We start from the raw sequence: 18,194 nt of genomic DNA, 5'->3' as shown, positions 1-18,194 counted from the left end.
AACAATAAATATAGCAGCACCAAATGTTTTACCACAAATAAGAATGAATTACCGAGATCCTGCTACAGGAACTTGGAAAGGGCCATACGGGTACAGAAATACAAATAACACCTGTGATTACAGTGACACTGCTAGGCAGGGTTTAGGGGCTTATGGCACGGAGACAAGGGGTTACAAGTATAGCGTTTGGAACAATCGTACAGCTGTGGCCTTACTTCCTGATGTTTTTCTGATTTGCGGGCATAGGGCCTGGCAAGGCATCCTTGCAAATGCTATCAGTGGTCCATGTTACTTAGATAAACTTACTATATTTTCTCCTAGCTTGTCGCAGTTGTGTGAGATCACCAGACATAAACGGGCATTGCTCACATCGGATTGCAACGATAATGTTGAATTGCTTGGTGTTGCAGCTAGAGCAGCATTTGCAATTTTAGTGCCACGAGTGGCATTTGCGGTCGCACTTAACAACTTAGAAAAATTGGTATGCTGGGCCAAGAAGCAAGCCCATGCCACAACAGAGATACTTGAGATGTTACCAGATCAAATTAGTCTGCGACATGCGCTCTTACAGGATCGAGCTGCTATTGACTTCTTGCTTTTGGCAAAAGGGCATGGGTGTGAGGACTTTGAGGGAATGCGCTGTTTGAACCTTTCTGATCATAATGAGTCAATTCACAAATCCATTACTTTCCTGAAAGAGCACATGAGAAAGATTCAATATGATATCAGTCCTTTCAATCAATGGCTTACTGATTTGTTTGAAACAATGCATAGATGGTTACTGGGATTAATCAAAGAGGGATTAAGGATTCTGTTTGTTGTGGTGTTAATCATCATTGTGTGTTGTATTGTAATAAATGTGGTTCAAAGGTTACTTGCAAAACTGTTACATCGGGCTTGATTTGCTCAAAAAGAAAATGGGGGTTGTTGAGAGATTTTTGAAACAGCAAGGAGGCCATGACTTGCTGCAGCTGAGCAAACCAAGCTACCAGGACGACTATGAGAAGTTCCCATGACAGTGTTCCCACATCGCCCAATTGAGGAATTTAGAAAAATATTGCTGCCAGCAGCTGGCTTCGAGGGTGGGATCTACATAACTGCTAATCACAAGGGGGTTGTTTTCTTGCAGTTGTTTGTCTGCGTGCTTTTGACCAATAATCTTCTGTGAGACACTATCTGCCCTTGTTAAGTTTGCTATAAAAGTCAGGCTATTCGGGTAATAAAGAGAGAGCATGATCTGACCATATGAGTGTCTGTTGTGTTTTCGGCCGTTCTTCCTGCAACACAGGGCAGTCTTGTCCACACTGTGAAAGCAGGGAGTTGAAGGCTGGCTCACTGGGTTGTCTGTTATCATGTCACTAATAGTGGAAGCCTGTTGTAGGAATCCCCTTAATCTGGCATGATAAACACTGAGCAAAAATTAACAAACCTGGATTGACCAAAACAGGTTCCTAGAGACAGCCATCAGAGTTTTACTGTATTGCAGTTTGTAAAGTCCATTTGGACGTAATAAACCTTTCTTTAACTTGATGATCATAAAATCATAGAGTATCCTGAGTTGGAAGGCACCCACAAGGATCATCAAATCCAACTCCTGGGTCCCTAAAAGCACTACCCAAAAAATCAGACCATGTGTCTGATAGCACTGTCCAAACGCATCTTGAACTCCAGCAGGCTCGGGGCCATGCCCTGGGGAGCCCGTTCCAGTGCCTGACCACCCTTTTCCTGCTACCCAGCCAAAACCAGCCCTGTCACACCTCTAACTCTTTCCTCAGGTCCTATTGCTGGTCTCCAGTGAGAAGAGATCAGTGCTTGCACCTCTGCTCTCAAGATGAGGGGGTGCAGCATACACCATGCTGGCAGGTTCCCTCTTCAGCATGCTGAGACATAGGTCTCCTCCAGCACCAGCACTATCCATAAGTTTAAATTCCCAGCTGAGGGTTTGGAATTGCTCTTAGGGAAGGGTAGCACTTTTGTTTAAGCACTTAGTTACCAAATATGCAGCTGTATAAGTTCATTTTTGGATCTACTACAGAATAAGTCTCTCACATTTTCAAATTGAACTAGTGAGGCTTAATACAAGCTGTGCCAACCTCTAAAGCTCCTCTAACCGACTGAACACTTGCTCTTCCTAGAGTTCTGCTGAAGTTAAATAATTGTTCTTGTCCTGTAGAGGGGGAAGTCATTTACAGGAGTATCAAATGTTTTCATATTAAACATTGCTTCCATCAGTTCTGTGAAGTGATAACCTTGTCATGGCTGAAGCATCTTTCTGGGAAAATGGTGAGAGTAATATTAGATTATATCGATCACATTAACATCTGCTGGAAGCTAGAAAGCAGGAACTCTGGGCAGACATCAATTCAATTTTAAGTATGTATCTGATATTTAGATGTGAAATGACACACAAGTTGTTCTGGGATGGGGACCTTTGTTGGTGGTGTTATTTTTATCTATTCTTGACCCTTGTTAGGCCAAAAGTTATGTTTTGACAATAAGATATGTCTGCAACAAAACTCAGCCTGTGTAGCATTTAAATTAAGTCTCTTTCAGAAGTCTTGACAGACCACACAGTTTACGTGGAGTACTGGGGAACTTCGTATCACTTTCTTAGTGATATGGTTTAGTGGAGGACTGGTTAGTGTTAGGTCAGAGGTTGGACTAGGTGATCTTGGAGGTCTCTTCCAACCTAGACGATTCTGTGGTTCTGTGATTCAATTACAAGGTAGACAATACCCCTCTTTAAGGGGCGAAAAGCTCTTCCCCCATCTCAAGGTGATGGAATAACTAATAAATTACTGTCTTTAACTGCGTGATTGGAATTCCAGTCTAGATTAACTCCATGTCCTTTTCATTTGTACACAGATTAAAAAGCAGTAAATCAAAATTCTACTTTCAGTAGCTTCTTCGGGTTAGCAGAGAATATTGACCAACTATTTAAGGTTAAAGTACGTTTGCTCAACTTAGATTACTTACACTGCATTAACATTCATTTAGCTAACATAACAGAAGCACAGTCTGTTGCTTTAGCTGACAATGCTTGCAAATATAACTGAGAGAGGCATGGGCTGAGGTAAAAATGCTAGATTGTAACAGGTCCAGTCACCCAGGGACAGTCACGCTGATTTTATCCATCAATTCACAGAAAGAACACGTGGCAAAATCTGGAGCAAAGTTTTTGAAAAGTGTAGGCAAATAATTGCACAGAAATGAATAAATAACTTATCAATCTCACCTTCTTATTTCTAGCAAATCCTTGCTCTCTAAAGCACCTTTGTCATCTAAAGATACGGGAATGCATGGGTCGGTTGTGTCTCCGTTGTCCTGTCTTCATGACCTTCCTTCCACTGCCAAACTGCCTGAAAGACTATATACTATACATGTATAAGGAATATGATCTTTATGGACAGAAAAACTTCCTAGGAACCTCCAACCTCAGCTGCGCTTAATTATTAGCTCTATAATTTGGAGGGAATGTTGAAGTGGGTAAGACTACCTTATGCATCTTTTTTCTTCTTTGGGGATTTTTATCTCATATGTATATTAAGGAATATGAAATTTCAGCATTCCCCTCTTACCTCTGAAGAAAATGGGGACAACCTCAAACTGTAAGTATTGGTGATCCCATTCTATATAAATATGGTGGAATATAGAATATCTCAAAGTTATGGCCATACTGCTTTAAATGCTTAGTGTGAAAATTTAAGGAACTGTTAAAATCACAGGTAGAGCTGTAAACCTTGCGTTACTGCTAGGTTAAAGGCTGTCGTAACATGTAACACTACCTCCAACTGAAAGGTGAAACTCAGGGTTTGGTTGAAGGCCATGAAGTTAACTTAAACCAGGAAGGATCTTTTTTTTTTTTTTTTTTTTAATCTTGTACCTTCCCTTCTCTTGCCATGAAGTAGAGGTTTTATTTATGTAGGTCTACAGCAAAGTTCTAGAAAGCAGCATAAGTAGATTTTTTTCACCCAGTTAGATGATCCCACTTCCTAAGCATGAAGCTGGGATTAACAGCTACAGCTGCCTGCTTATTATCGCAGCTAGCGTGAAACACCAGTGATTCAACAAGGCAACAGTACTTCTGAAACAGGTTAGTTCTACATCTCAGACTCAGGTATTGACGTGTCTCATCCACTATGTATTGGATTGCTCTCTTTAGAACTATCTTCCTTTCACAGTGCTGTCCCAAGACATGCTTGCACTTTTTGGAGCTGCTCTTGAAACAGTTGCAGCTTAAGCTTATGAAACATTTGCCTGAGACCAATCATCACTGTTGTCTTAAGAAAGTCTTACATGACACACACAGACCCACAGCATGCTTATTCTGTACTGATACCAGTCTGTGTAATTAAAAAAAAAAAAAAAATCAACACGTGGTATTAATAGTATTTATTTATTCCTTCATTATCAGGTAAGCATAGATTTTCTCGTTATACATGCATCTGTATTCACTTAAAGTTACATAATTCAAAAGTCTGCTTTTCTCCAGAAAAATCTACAAATCTTATAAAATACAAATTTAACCATAATGTAGTTATGACCCCTTGCTTTTTACACTGTGCCTGTCATGTAATTAAGAAAACTAATGAAGCCAGTGAAAATATGTAAGTACCCATGTTAATAGTTGTGGTGGTATAGCTTCTGTACACATTAATTCTGATCATTACCATAACGACAGCTCTGTATAACGTGCTACACATCGTCAGGTAACTAGAGCAACATGTGCACTAAAACAGCCAGCTAAGAGAGTAAGGATTTTTTCTAATGTTCAGTCTTTGATTGTTGCAGAAGTTATCAGCATTCTCAAGTACAGCAACTTCCTCTGAGTATATCTGGCTAATATGATTAAACTTAAGGGAATTGAAATATCGTTTGACAACAGAGGGATTCAACTGCATGTTAAAACTTCATTCAGTGGGAGGGAATGCATCGTCACCAATAATGGTGCTTCCTCAAAATCAGTATTATGAAATAAGCAGGCAGCTTTCGCATCAGTACAAATTCCCCCCTGGAAGTTACTATACTTAAGCTTTTATTTAACCTACAAAATGCTGACTGAAGCTCTGGCATAATACATAATTTACTATTCATGCTTCCAAGATTAAGACAACAATCAAAGCTGAATTAAGTATACTAGTGGAGGTTTTAATACAGCTATTCAGGGAAAAAGCGTGTAAGTCTCAAACATTGCAAAAATCGCATTTCACTAGAACAGGACCTATCCAGAACATCATTGTAAGAATTTGACCACTCCACTGTATTATAAAAATGACCTGAAAGATTGTACAAGATCATTGGCTTGCAACATGGACTCCATTAGGGATACAAGTGCATTCATAATGACACAACAACTTACTCATGTCATAATAACTTAGATACCACTGTGGCAGGACAGAAAAAAAAACACAACTTACTGCCTGGGTGAAAAAAAAAAAGCCTCGGAGACTGATAGACTTGCAAGAAGTTTTCTAAAATAGAGCAAAGGAAATAATATAAAATATCAGCTCTTGTTCTTAGACTAGATGTTATCTCAATTAAACTCAGTAATCAGAGGAAGATTTTCATTCTCTGTGAATTCTGAAATAATAAAAGACTATATAACAAAACTTTCTCCAGTGGCTTCTCCTACATTCTGTGCAACTGTAATTCATCAGAATTCACCTTAAAGATATGCACAGTCAGTTTTGTTTCTGTATATCAATGTACATCAATTACATCTTTATAAACGGTTTTGCAGTGTTAGGTTTTTTAGCTATGGGTTCACATCCATATGAAGATGAAATTTGACTGGATTGTAGAAGGGAAATATTTCTGAACTCTTAAACATTACTTGACTGTTAATATCTTAAATTGTCTTGATATAGTTTAAAACCTAAAAAGATTAAGGAAATAACAGACTGTCAAATCCACGTTAGTTTATACAACACACTTGTTACCAGTTCTGTGTGGCTAAATTGCATATGACTGTTAACTTGTCCTCTGGTTTAGACTTCAAGAAATATATTCCTGGCCATAAAAGGAGTGCTAGGTATTATCTGTAATGCAATAAAATGCATTTCCATAGTTTGCTCATGCTTCTTTTATGTTTTGATATTCATGACGTTATATACATAAAGAACTTATGTAGCTTGAAACAACTGACAGCAAGACCTGCATGGTCTACATAGTGTAATAAACTTAATATCCCTTACGCAATGGAAAAAAAGTCAGTAACTGTTCGGCTGGAATTAGCAACATAACTTAGTCCTAAAAAAACACTGCTGACCTATGCAACATTCTTTTAAGACTGTGTACTTGAAAAAATAGTTTCTGCAATAATACGAGGTGAGCTTGCTAATCTATTATCTGTCTTCCCAGTGGAGCGGTGGCTATTGCAGCTAATCTTACTCTGACAGTTTGGTGACTAGATTCTAGAAACTGGATACCACTAACCACATTCTTCCTGAGGTGCTGCATACTTACTTCATCTTCACCGTGTACTTAAGGAAGACGCAATAACCATGAGCTGTGCTAGCATGATACATGTATTTTATTGATAGAAAGCAAAAATAGTGCAGCAAAAAAAAAAAAAAAAAAAAAAAGACCATAAGAGAAAGAAACACAAACTAGATCAATTTCCAGAAATAGTTGCATGGCAGCCAGTTTATCTGTAAGCCTGTATTTAGGCACAAAAAGGAGAAAAAAGAAAAGATGCATCTGCTGCCTTTCTGTACTTTTTTTTGAATAAATAAAAACAGTATCTTACAGATGAGATGACAATACAAGACTACAAACAAAGTAAAAATGCCATTTAAATTTTGTGGTTTTTTTTTTTTTTTTTTTTTTTTTTTTTTAAACAAAAAAGCCTCAGTTTTGTATGATTCATGTGACGGTGTGCTGGCCAAATCTGGCCACAGGCTGATGCTATTGGGCGTGACTGGGCAACACCAAAAGCAGTTACTTCTGCAACTGGCTACAGTGGGGATGAAACATTCTGGAACCGGAGCTGCTAACTACCTAAGGAAGAGCGCCTTAAGTCTCTTCGTTGCTCAGTGTCCCACACCACCTCCTCTTTTAAGGTAGGAATATTGTGACCACTTCCACAGCTGCTCAGTCTCTTCTATATGCTATGGGGCCTGTGGCATCACGCAAGCTACTCTAGTTTCTGCTGCAGTAGCAGCCCCAGCAGAGCAGACTTATTCCTGCAGCAGGCACTGCTCCCTTCTCTCTCCTGCTACAGGATCCAGATGCAGTTAAGTTTCTGCATAGAACTTTTCATCTCCAGCAGAAAGAACAGGAGGAGATTGCCATTGTTAGCCACTACTCCTGTGTGTGAGGAGAGTTAAGGATAGCATTCCCTCTCTGCACCTACAGATGCTTAGCAGAGAGGTCCTGAGCTTCCTCCCTTACTTAATCAGTGCCAACCAACTCTAGCTCTAAAGGACTGGGCCATCACCAGCTGATGGGAAATATTCTGAAAATTGCTTCAATTCCTGAACACCAGAAACACCCTGCAATAAATTGTAAAACAGTCATAACTTATAATACAACTTGGAATATAAGTATTTTCTTTCTACATTTCCTATTACTTTCAGGCCCCTATTAGAGAGAGAACTGTATCATTGGAGTTTAGTACTTACAGTAATTAGTGCAAAAATAAATATTTCTTTTTACTTCAAACAAGTTTTCTCTTCTGGATCCAAAGATGAATGCACATTTAGTATTATACAAAATAAATGTTACACAGGGTATGAACCATGGAGTTCAGGCTTACAAGGTATAAACAGGCATTACTTTGAAAAACATGTTATGGGATTTGATTCTAGGATGTAGACTAGCATAGTCTTTTACTTCTGTTTGCAAAATACAGCTCCATAAAAAGTCTTTAAAAGCCTTAACTCATTTTCAGTAAACGTAGTGTACTGGTAGCAAGGCATTTATAGATTCAGAAGATTTTTCAAATGATAAAATTCAAGATGTTCCTGCAACTCTAAGCATGTTTTTTTGGTTTTTTGTTTTTTTTTTTTTTTTATAAAAAAAGTGAACTCAAAGGCTCACAGATTCTTATCTCATATAGTGGGGAAAACCAAGAACACGGCACTTCTGCTACAAGAATATATACATTATTCTTACTGTTTGATAAGGAATGTTTTATACATTCCTCACGCAGTGTAGTGCAACTGCATCTTTTCAGTTTTTATATAGGTCTGACAAAGTATTTTTTTCTTTCCTGTTCAAAGAAGCCTTCCAGCATTATATTCACAAAAAAAAAAAGAAAAAAAAAATCAAGATGTGCAATACGAAGCAAAAAAAATATGATCTTCCTGTCTAGAACTATTGCACATCTCACTGATGTTAATAGGGATGTTTCTTTCTAAGGACAGTTCTGTGCAACAAGTTATGTAAAGCTTAGCACTGCCTTATTTAGGCATCCACTTTTGTTTCCAGCAAGGTGTTCTGCATACTTGTGTAAAGAATAAATTTCACCATACTGTTTAAGAATAGTCAGAGTTTTAAGTCTTGATTCAAAAGCAGTCAATTACACAGGCAGGTAAAAGGGAAAAAATGTAATAGTTTTTCCATACTGCAGAGAATTTTTTGAGAAAACAATTTTGTAATAAACACGGTAGCATCACCATGCTTTATCTGGCATACAAAAGAGAAATTATACTGACATGAAAGTGGAAATAACTTAATTGAGAAAGAAAAATCAAGGCATATACGGGTCTACACATCATGTAGTTTTTTACCTTTATACAATACAACAGACCCTTCACTTACATTTCACTTCTTGTAGAACTTATATCCATGATTCCAATTTTAATTAAGTAGGCAACCTTAGGTTTCATATTCTTTCTTCTTCTTTCCATCTTCTCCTAAATCGCTGTCTTCTGACTGGCTACTGCTAAGGACTACAAAGTGTCCTTCTCCACCACTTGGGTTTGATCTGCTGGAAGCAGCTATCAATCGGCTTTGCTCCTCTAAATCCTAATTTAAGAAGAGGGGGGAACAAAGGGGAAAAAAAAAAGTCAGCAAAACAATACTCATTTTAAAGTTGTCTGAAGTGGAAACAGGATAGCATTATTCTGATTTGTAAATTGTCTTTTAACAATATCAATGGACAACTTTTTCTAGAGAAGGGGTTAAAAAAACAAGTAGGAAACCAAACTATTTTGGCTTCAGTAGCTGGAATTATTAGAATACATGTGTACCAACAACCCATAAGAAAAAGCAGGTTAGAACAAGGAGCTTGGCCTACAGCCTGCAGACCCTTCCTCACTATATAGCAAATGAACCATCTCTGTACATGGCAGATGGTTACTTGCCACATATGGGGCAGTTCATGCATGTGGCAACAGCGTTTTTATTTTGGGCCTGTGATAGTTGTTCCTTCAAGCACTGCTCCTGAGTGCACCTATAAAGATGTTCTGTGTTCTCCTCAGAATAGCTTTTTAAACATGACTGTGAAATTATACAAAATCTGCACAGGAAATATTTTCAAAAATTAACTTTATTCCACAATGTTCTGGGAATTTGTACTAAAAACTGTGAGACTGTAGCTGGAAGTAAAAAACTACAAAATAAAGATAGCAAGTAGGAAAAAAAAAATTAAGAAATAACATACCTTTTCGATTTGTTTTTGTTTACTTAATTCTTTTTGTTGTTTCTCTCTGACTCTCTCTATTTCTTTTGCCTTTTCTGATGCTTTTCGATCCTGAAGGGTAAAAATGTAAACAAAAGTAATGAACAACAGTCTGACATGTTTGATACAGTACTGATTTATATGAGTTTGTTCAAAACTGTTAAACACTTAATTAGTCTTCTCTTAATGGACAGGTATGCTTGGTAAAGGTATTAAGAAATCATCTTGAATATTGTTCTACCGTAAACATGGCTCAAAGTCTTTTTATCTCGGGTTTAAGTTCTATAAAACAAATCCCTTAGAATACTTCACAGCAGCATTCACTGCATCTATAAGCATCTTGCAGAATATATTCTGTTACACATACTACATATACAGTCTCCATTCCCTTCTTGAGGGTACCTTCCCCTAAAAGAAGATGCTTACCAGTTCTGCATGAAGAGCTATCTGTTTTGCCAGTCCAACGGAGTCACAAATCTAAATACAAAATATAATACAAATCTAAATACAAATCAGATTTGAAATAATCTGTAAAGATCTAATACAAATGCCTTTGAAAATACACCATATTGTCATATCAGATATGACAGTATATTAAAACATTTTGCGGTACTATCAGGTTAACTCTTTTTCAGTACATAAACAAAATACTTAGCCAGCTTGAATGGATTGGATCTAGCATATTTGAATCCATGTCAGGTTCCAAACCGATACAAATGTAACTATCACCAATACCTTTTCCCCTTCGTTATTTGATTCAAATATATAGCAGATGGAAGTTTGGCGGTTGTCAACTCTCCCTCCTGAAGTTTTCAGCACAAATCCAAAGAGGCGCTTATTCTCCTGGTGTGTAGCGTACAAGACTACATTGGGCAAAGGAAACTGCCAGAAAGGATCAAGTATGGAGATATTAAAACCGGTTTCAGATATTTTCTATACGAAGTTTCACTGTACTGCACATTACTTTGTTATCAAAAATATGCAACCACACCAGCAAAAGTTACAATCTGACTGGGCATGCAACTGCCAAACACAAAAAAAAAAGGAATTTGGAAGGGGAAGATTAAATGATTCAGAAGATAGAGGAGTCTCATTTGCCATGAGATTCGGTCATCTTTCTAAATGCAAATAAGCATTTTATTTATTTTTGAAAAACAGATACACATAAATATTGCATTTTTAACTAAGCTTTCAGTATTAGGTGCATTTCTCTAGAACTTTGACTGCAAATAGTTCAGCTTACCTGAACTATGTAAGCAAGAAAACAAGCAAAAAAAAATCCATATAGCCTTACTATTTTATTACAATAAAAATACTTTGCATTCTCAATTCCTAAAAGAAGTCAGAGTAGACATTTCAAATACATGCTTTAAAAACTTGACAAAGGATCAGTTTTTAAATTCTGTAGGGACCTATTAGAAGTGTTATAAACTGACAGGATGAGAGTTCTTCCTAACCTTAACTGCATACACTTAGAACACTAAACATTCTCACCTTTAATAGCTTCCAGCTTTGGGGCAGTTTTGCACTTGGTGTCACAAAGGTAAAAAAAAAAAAAAAAAAAAAAAAAAAAAAAAGGAAAAAAAAACTAATATTTTAAGCTGTGGGTTTCATATGCTTAGGATTTCCTTTTACGGAAATGACAATTTAGAGTCCCTGACAAGTTGAGCATCTTTAAAAGAAGACCCAAAGAAGTTAAATGACAGACCTGAAACTGTGCAGAAACAAAGGGCAGAGAGGGGAGCAAGAGCTTCAAAATACAAAAAATAAAGATTGCTAATACTGAAGAATGAAGTTTGCCACATTTCATCTGCTATGAAGAATTCCACCTGTTTTTTCATGTAGATTTATTGCAAAAAAAAAAAAAAATCAAAAACATACAACACTAAGCATAATTATGGATTAAAAACAACACAAAAAAACAAACACCAACCCAAACCTATTGGACTTCTGAACTTATTTAACTCTAACCTTAATAATACTTCTCTACCACATACATTAATATTTCTAAACAGACACATTATTAAAATAAAATATTATTATTTTCCTAAGATTTTACCCTATAAAGTCATGGGAAAAAAAGTTTCAAAAACCTATTTCTCCTATTAAGATCATTCCCCTTAAACCTTATTTTCTAGTGTTTTTCTGTTTATGTTTAGATGTTTGCATCTGTCTCCCAATTTTCATGGAAATTTTTGTAGAAATTTCATGCTGTCAGTGATTTTTGCTAACATTTCATAATATCATTTTAAAAGTAATAGAAATATTTTGTCAGATATTTATCTCAAAATGTAAAGTTACTTACTCGTAGTCTTGTAACTTGTGTCTGTGGATCGATTAACCTAAAAAATTGTTTTTAAGAACAAATCAGAAAGTAAATTTTACTTTCATTCACAAACTGAATGAAGATTACTCTATAAATAAACATCAGTAGAAGTCAGAAGCAAACTTACTTTAAACAGTCACAAGTGACCAATAAATGTGATTCTGTCATCCGGAAAATGTTATGGATAGCCCGAGCTGCTAATATTTGACGCATTGTTTCATAAACAACGTCTGGACTTTCATCAGACTTCACAGCCATAGAGCCAAGAAATCTTACAATAAACAACTGATGAAGAATTGAATCTAAGAGAAACAAAAGTACTGAGTAAGTGATCTCCACTTTGGGTTTTCCATTCCTGCAGTCAGGAAAACTCCAGGCTTCCAATAACTTGAGAAGAGTTTGCTTGTATCTACAAATTACAGGTACAATTACTAAACAGCGAGTCACACATCTTTTCATTTCATTTCATGAATACAAAAGATGCGATACAATGATTAAAAAAACAAAACAGGACTTTCAGGCAGTCTGATTTAACTCGTCTAATAATACATTGCTAATGTAATATAACTAAGCACTCTAAAAATGGTGTTAAATAAGAAGGTCCAGGTGAAAATACAAAATTAATTTGTAAATTCTATTATTCACTTTGTATTTAAGGTTTGTTTTTTATTTTTACCTTCTGTTTCAGATTTTGAGCCTCCAGATTCACCAAAAGGATTTGCACGTCTATTAAAATATGAAAACATTAAACCAGGAGTCAGATTACAAGAACCACTAATGAATAATGCTGTAGTCTCACGTTGCATCAAATAAGATCAAGGTGTAATGATTTCACAATTTATGATCTGGAGGAATAACGTGTTATAAATAATAAGAAAAAGCAATTTAATTGGAAGAAAGACATAAATTGCTATATTCGAGGGCTCAAATTACAGGCAGAGTACCAAGCATTCTGTCTTATTGCTACCACAAAGAGTTTGACTCACGGTATTTCTTATACTCAAATTAAGCCCAAGTCAAAGCTTTGTTATTTGAAAAGGTACAGTTTTAGGCAATGAAATACCGAATTCAGGAATTACAGCCAAAAGCTAGTACTTTCATTATTCTGTAGGAGCACCGCATCTCTTACCACTATCTCAAGTTGTTGAATTATTTACTGAAAAAAAGTCACTGGTTTTATTTCAAATGCAGCTTCCTGAAAACATCACTGGGGTTTTACTCTTAGAGGGTCAAGAGAAATGTGGTTGTTTCTGCCTCTCAAAGACAGAAATACTACCAGTAACAACAAAAAGTGAAAATATTCTAGGCTTCCAAGTCTACATTTTCAATAACAGTAAAGCAATGCTGAATAGAATACAGGGAATGGGAAATTAATTAAAACTTCTAAACCCTTTCTCCTTGGCTAACTGGCAGCTGAAAAACTCTTGTCAAGGTTTTGTAAACCTCAAATTAGGTTTTAATAGGGAGGTAATGAAGCTATCACCTCTCAACGGTTAACATTCTAAAAGCAAATTTCAGAACTAAGAGAAAAAATATGTGAATCCAGCTACATGTCGGAAATCTTGTCCAGTTTAATAAAATGGTTCTAGATTGAACTCTGAAGTCAAGATTGCATCACTATAATGCTTAAATAACATGGACTCAATCAAGAATCCTCCCATTGAATGCTGGCCTGCGTAAATATACTACAGACAAATTACTTCTATTAGCATCTTTTATCACTTCGATTCTTCTGGACATTTAAGACTAGATGGGAATAGTAATGCAAAATCTCACAGGATCTCACAAAAAAAAAAGATTAAATACATGTCAGCAGTATCAGAAAGTCAGGAAAATCTTTTTAAAAAATTAAAAAATTAATAGCTCTAAAATTGCAGTGTTTGGTACAGATGGCAACACACTATTCTTTACTGATCATGTATGGTTAATTGAAAATACTGAGCACAACTGAATAATTTTTGCTATGAAAAATATGGTGTTTTTTTTAGAATAACTGATGACTTGAATTTAGCTCAAGTATTAAGCTTTCCAATTCCTGAAATATAGTTCAAGATTTATTTTAATCAGTATGCTCCTAGGGGTTTAGTTAGCCTGTAATACCAAACAACAACAACAAAAATGTCAAAAAATATTAAAATGTGTATCATTTTAACTCTCATATATCTGTAGTACAACTGAAAGTTATTTTTCTAGAGGGCAGGAGAATACAATACACATTATTGTGACTAGAGTCACATCAATTAGTTTTCAGCCATTTTTCTTTTTCTACAAGAGCAGCTGAATCTGCAAAAGTTTTCTCAATATCTGAATTCTGTAGGTACAGTTCCAGAAATGCAGTGCAGATTTACAGTGTTTTATTATTATTTTTGAATTGAAAGGTTTAAAAATAATAATAAAAACAGGAAAAAGGGGTTTTATGTTTTGGGATGAGCTCTTAGACAATTTTAACTTGTCTGTATGTCAGATTACTCTAGAAGCCTAGATCATTTTCACTCACCTTTCAGGTTAAGAAGAGTGTCATCGTATGCCATCATCACCTGGAAGCAGGGCTACCAAATTTCTCTTGAGTTTCCAAGAGGAAATAACCCAAGCTGCTGGGTAAGCAAGCAATAGGAAAGGAAAATACTTCATGAAACCAAATGATTAAAATAAATCAATAAATAGATCATTAGCTGTTACAGTAAGAATAGCTGCTGCAAAAGAGAAAATAACATTCTGAATCTAATGTATGTAAATAAGCCACATTTTACAACTGAATTTAACCAAAAAATATTTCTCTTGCTTTGCTGGTCACTGTAAATTTTTTGACAAGAAAGAGAGTAGGGACAGAGGCAATGTGTGTGTTGGAGCTGCTGCCTAAACATATAATATCTATACTTTTTAATTAATATTTATTTGGGGACTTTATTTTTTCCTTCTTTCTAGATTTCCTACCTGCCTGCCTGCCCTGAAGATTTTGCTTGACCAGGCAGATCTTCACTAACTGGAGATATTATGTCAAATTGTATAGGAGTGTCAGGGGCAACAAGTGAATCCAAGGAAAGTGCAGATAAAGTTGCTGATTCAGATCCCACTGACCCTGTGCTGCTAGTATGAGCTGCAGTAGGACGAGATTGTCTGAAACAATACAAAAAATGAACATGACGATGTGTTAATTTCAGGTTGGTTGATAATAAATTCAACTATATGGAGGATGAATACAATATTCCAAAAACAAAACCTAAGAAACTGAACAAGATTAGGATAAAGTAAATACAACGGAGTCTACCTTCCAAACAAATCTGAATAATGTATAATTACTACTTGCATTAATAATGCTATCAGATGGTCTTAACATCAATATATAATCACATATGAAATATACTACAAGCTGAGGTCTGCTTCCAGGAGTTGTACACATTAAGAAAAATCTCATGAATACATAGAACAAACAAGCCATATGTGATATAAGTAACAAAACTGTCTATGCTCAGCTGGAAGTCTGGATCATTTATAACATTATTGGATGCTAAACAATGATAAAAAGATGAATTCAGGACATGTTCCTCTAGCCTTTCAAAGCATTAGTTCTGACATTTTTGTATTCCCACCCCCCCCGAGCTTTATACAGGATTCTTTTTATGTAAGTGTTCTTCAAATGACCCATAGTTCAGCAACTTACACAAGTGGACGTATGCTCTCATGCCTCTGCTGGAAGGAAGGGGATGGAGTAACAGCTTCTAAAGCTGACTGATTTATACGTGCAGCAATTTCCTGTAATAGAGAGATGGAAAAAAATAACTGAAAACATTGCCCTCAAAGTACATTTTCAGATTTTAGTTTTACATGGAATTGACAGAAATATAAACTGTCCCCTTCAGTAACATAGTTGCAGTATTTTCTTTAACTTGTAACATTTCCTGCTATTGCACTTGCTTTATAATACTGCATACGTTAGCATATGCATATGCCAGCAGTAAAATTGCAATGGCAAGTCTGACAAAATAAGCAAACGTAGCCATGCAGAAAAATAAAAATCTCACTTAAGACACATTGTCTTCAACTACTAACAAACAAAACACGGAGATTCAAAAGTCTGCACTTGAAATTAGGGAACATTCATAGGTTTCTGAAAAATGAAGACATAAATGACTATCAAGTAAGCACTACATAACAATGTCATTTCAGCAAATAATGGACCTTGTACAGTTGAAGAATTCCACTTTAATCTTCCATTGACGCTTCCAATTCTGAAGCATCAGTATTTAATATTGATGGCTTCACTTCATATGTAAAGCCAGTGGAAGAAGTCACTGGGTAAAGAGAATTTTAGAGAGGGAAAATATCTATATCTGTCCAGATATTTGCAACATTAATTGGCAACAAAATATCATATACACAATACAGCTAAAAGGTCTTGCAGCTGTCAAAATGTTATACCAAACATAAAAGCCACATCATTTTAATGCTTGCTACATAAGCATTTAGATGAATGAAACAACAGAATGTATGTTTTCATTAATTCATGAAGCACTATCAACCCATACAATGATAAACTTCAGATTAGACATGTAGGAAGTACTCAGCTTAATCCCATGCTGATTAGGTCCAGTTGATCCCTTTTTAATTTTCTGTACATCTGTATCTGAAGACATTACTGATATTATCAATTTTAGTGAAGTTACCTCAGGGTTTTCGCTTAGATATATCTGTTTAGATATGTTGTTTATTGTGCATATCCACTGAAAAAGAGAGGGAAAAGAAAAAAAGAGAGAAAACGTTAATTTTTTCATAACTTTTTCAAGGAACTTGATTAAATACCTGAGTTGACTAGTTTCAGCACCTTTTCTACTTCCTTTGTAATTTCAGGAAGCCAAACCAGTATTTTCTTCACACTCAATTTGCTATTGAATTCACTGCTATCTGCATTCTGCACCTTACAATATCAGACTTTACTTAAACAATTGTTTCAGTCACACTGAAGATCAAAACAAAAACAAGCTTAAATCACGATTCTATGGAATATAATTTTAAAAAATATTGTATTGTTCCTACTCCAGCAGGGGGATTGGACTAGGTGATCTTTCAAGGTCCCTTCTAATCCCTAACTTTCTGTGTAATTCTGCATCTGTGTATTCTCTGAACTCTATTATTTACTGACTGCACATTACATTGTTTTCTCCAAATATTATAAAAATTCCATCTGCGTTCTGTGGGATTTGCCCATCTCTTGCACCTCTAAGCTAAAACCTCTTTTCTCACTGTACTATGAAAAACACCCTTTGCTCCTGCTCCTTGCTTTTCAATTTCTGGATTATAACTCCAAATTTTCAACAATTACATATATATACATGCTAGCAACACTGTTCCACTGAACCTGAGCGGCTTGTTTTTAGGCTTGTCGCCTGAGCTATCTAAAAGCACAGCAGCTGCAGCTCAGGAAATCACAATTCTGAGCTACTGAGGTTGACTACAAGCTGCCTTCTACTAGTGGGTCTTCTGAAGGTAAATGTTTCATAGTTAGGCTATACAACTTTGTACTGGGTCTGGCTGGGATGTTACCTTTCGCTGCAGCAGCCCATACAGTGCTGTGCTCTGCATTTGTAGCTAGAACGGCACTGGTATCACACCATATGATGTCACACTCAGCAATAAAAGGTGGAAACAGGAAGAAGAGGGGAGGGGTGGGCTCTCGTGAAAACGTCGGTCCTCCTCCTGAACACCAGCTACGTGCGTTGAGGCCCTGCTTCAAATACGTGGTCAAGCATCGCTCATTTGAGGGAAGTAGAGAGTAATTTCTTTCCTCTGCACTTCCACATAGCCTTTATTTGTGTGTGTGTTTTTTTTTTGTTTGTTTATCTGTATGTTTTTCCCTTTTCCCCCTTTCCCTTTTTTCCCCCCTTTAGTTAAATTGTTAGTTAATAATAATCTTTCCTTAATAATTATTATTATTATTTCCCCTTTAATTAAATTATCTTTATCTCAACCCGTGAGTTGTTCTTTACTTTACTTCTTCCCCTCCTCATCTAAGGAGGGGGAGCGAGAGAGCGGTTGTGGTGTTTAGCTGCCTAGCATGGTAAAACCACCACAAACTTCAAGAGAACAAACGAAACAGGGCCAACCTGACATAGCCCAGTTAAAAATCTTAGAAATAGCATTAAAGGCTTACATCAATGTACTATTAACGATCTCAGAGGAATGTGAATTGAGGCTGAAAGTACTGTATTTTCTGTATTTTCTTATTCTGTATTCACAAGCAGTCTT

At 36.1% G+C, this 18,194-nt stretch overlaps 1 protein-coding gene across 3 annotated transcripts in view; it reads right to left on the bottom strand.

Moving 5' to 3' along the window:
• Positions 1-4,377: 4,377 nt before the first annotated feature.
• The window catches only part of APPL1 (adaptor protein, phosphotyrosine interacting with PH domain and leucine zipper 1), a 37,472-nt gene continuing 23,655 nt past the window's right edge, over positions 4,378-18,194 (bottom strand). For 2 of the 3 annotated variants that reach the window (XM_068695107.1, XM_068695109.1), the window contains exons 13-22: positions 16,616-16,672; positions 15,613-15,704; positions 14,886-15,068; positions 12,628-12,677; positions 12,079-12,253; positions 11,931-11,967; positions 10,361-10,507; positions 10,052-10,102; positions 9,608-9,697; positions 4,378-8,970 (exon numbers count right to left, since the gene is read on the bottom strand). In XM_068695107.1, the coding sequence (XP_068551208.1) occupies positions 8,821-8,970; positions 9,608-9,697; positions 10,052-10,102; positions 10,361-10,507; positions 11,931-11,967; positions 12,079-12,253; positions 12,628-12,677; positions 14,886-15,068; positions 15,613-15,704; positions 16,616-16,672 (1,032 nt within the window). In that variant the 3' untranslated portion in view covers positions 4,378-8,820. The remainder of the gene's footprint in view (positions 8,971-9,607; positions 9,698-10,051; positions 10,103-10,360; positions 10,508-11,930; positions 11,968-12,078; positions 12,254-12,627; positions 12,678-14,885; positions 15,069-15,612; positions 15,705-16,615; positions 16,673-18,194) is intronic. The other variant, XM_068695108.1, reaches the window with a different exon arrangement.

This window comes from Anas acuta, chromosome 11 (genome assembly GCF_963932015.1).
Source record: "Anas acuta chromosome 11, bAnaAcu1.1, whole genome shotgun sequence".
NCBI classification, from domain to species: Eukaryota; Metazoa; Chordata; class Aves; order Anseriformes; family Anatidae; genus Anas; species Anas acuta.
Note: the sequence above shows the minus strand (reverse complement) of the source record. Positions and strands in the feature narration are given on the sequence as shown.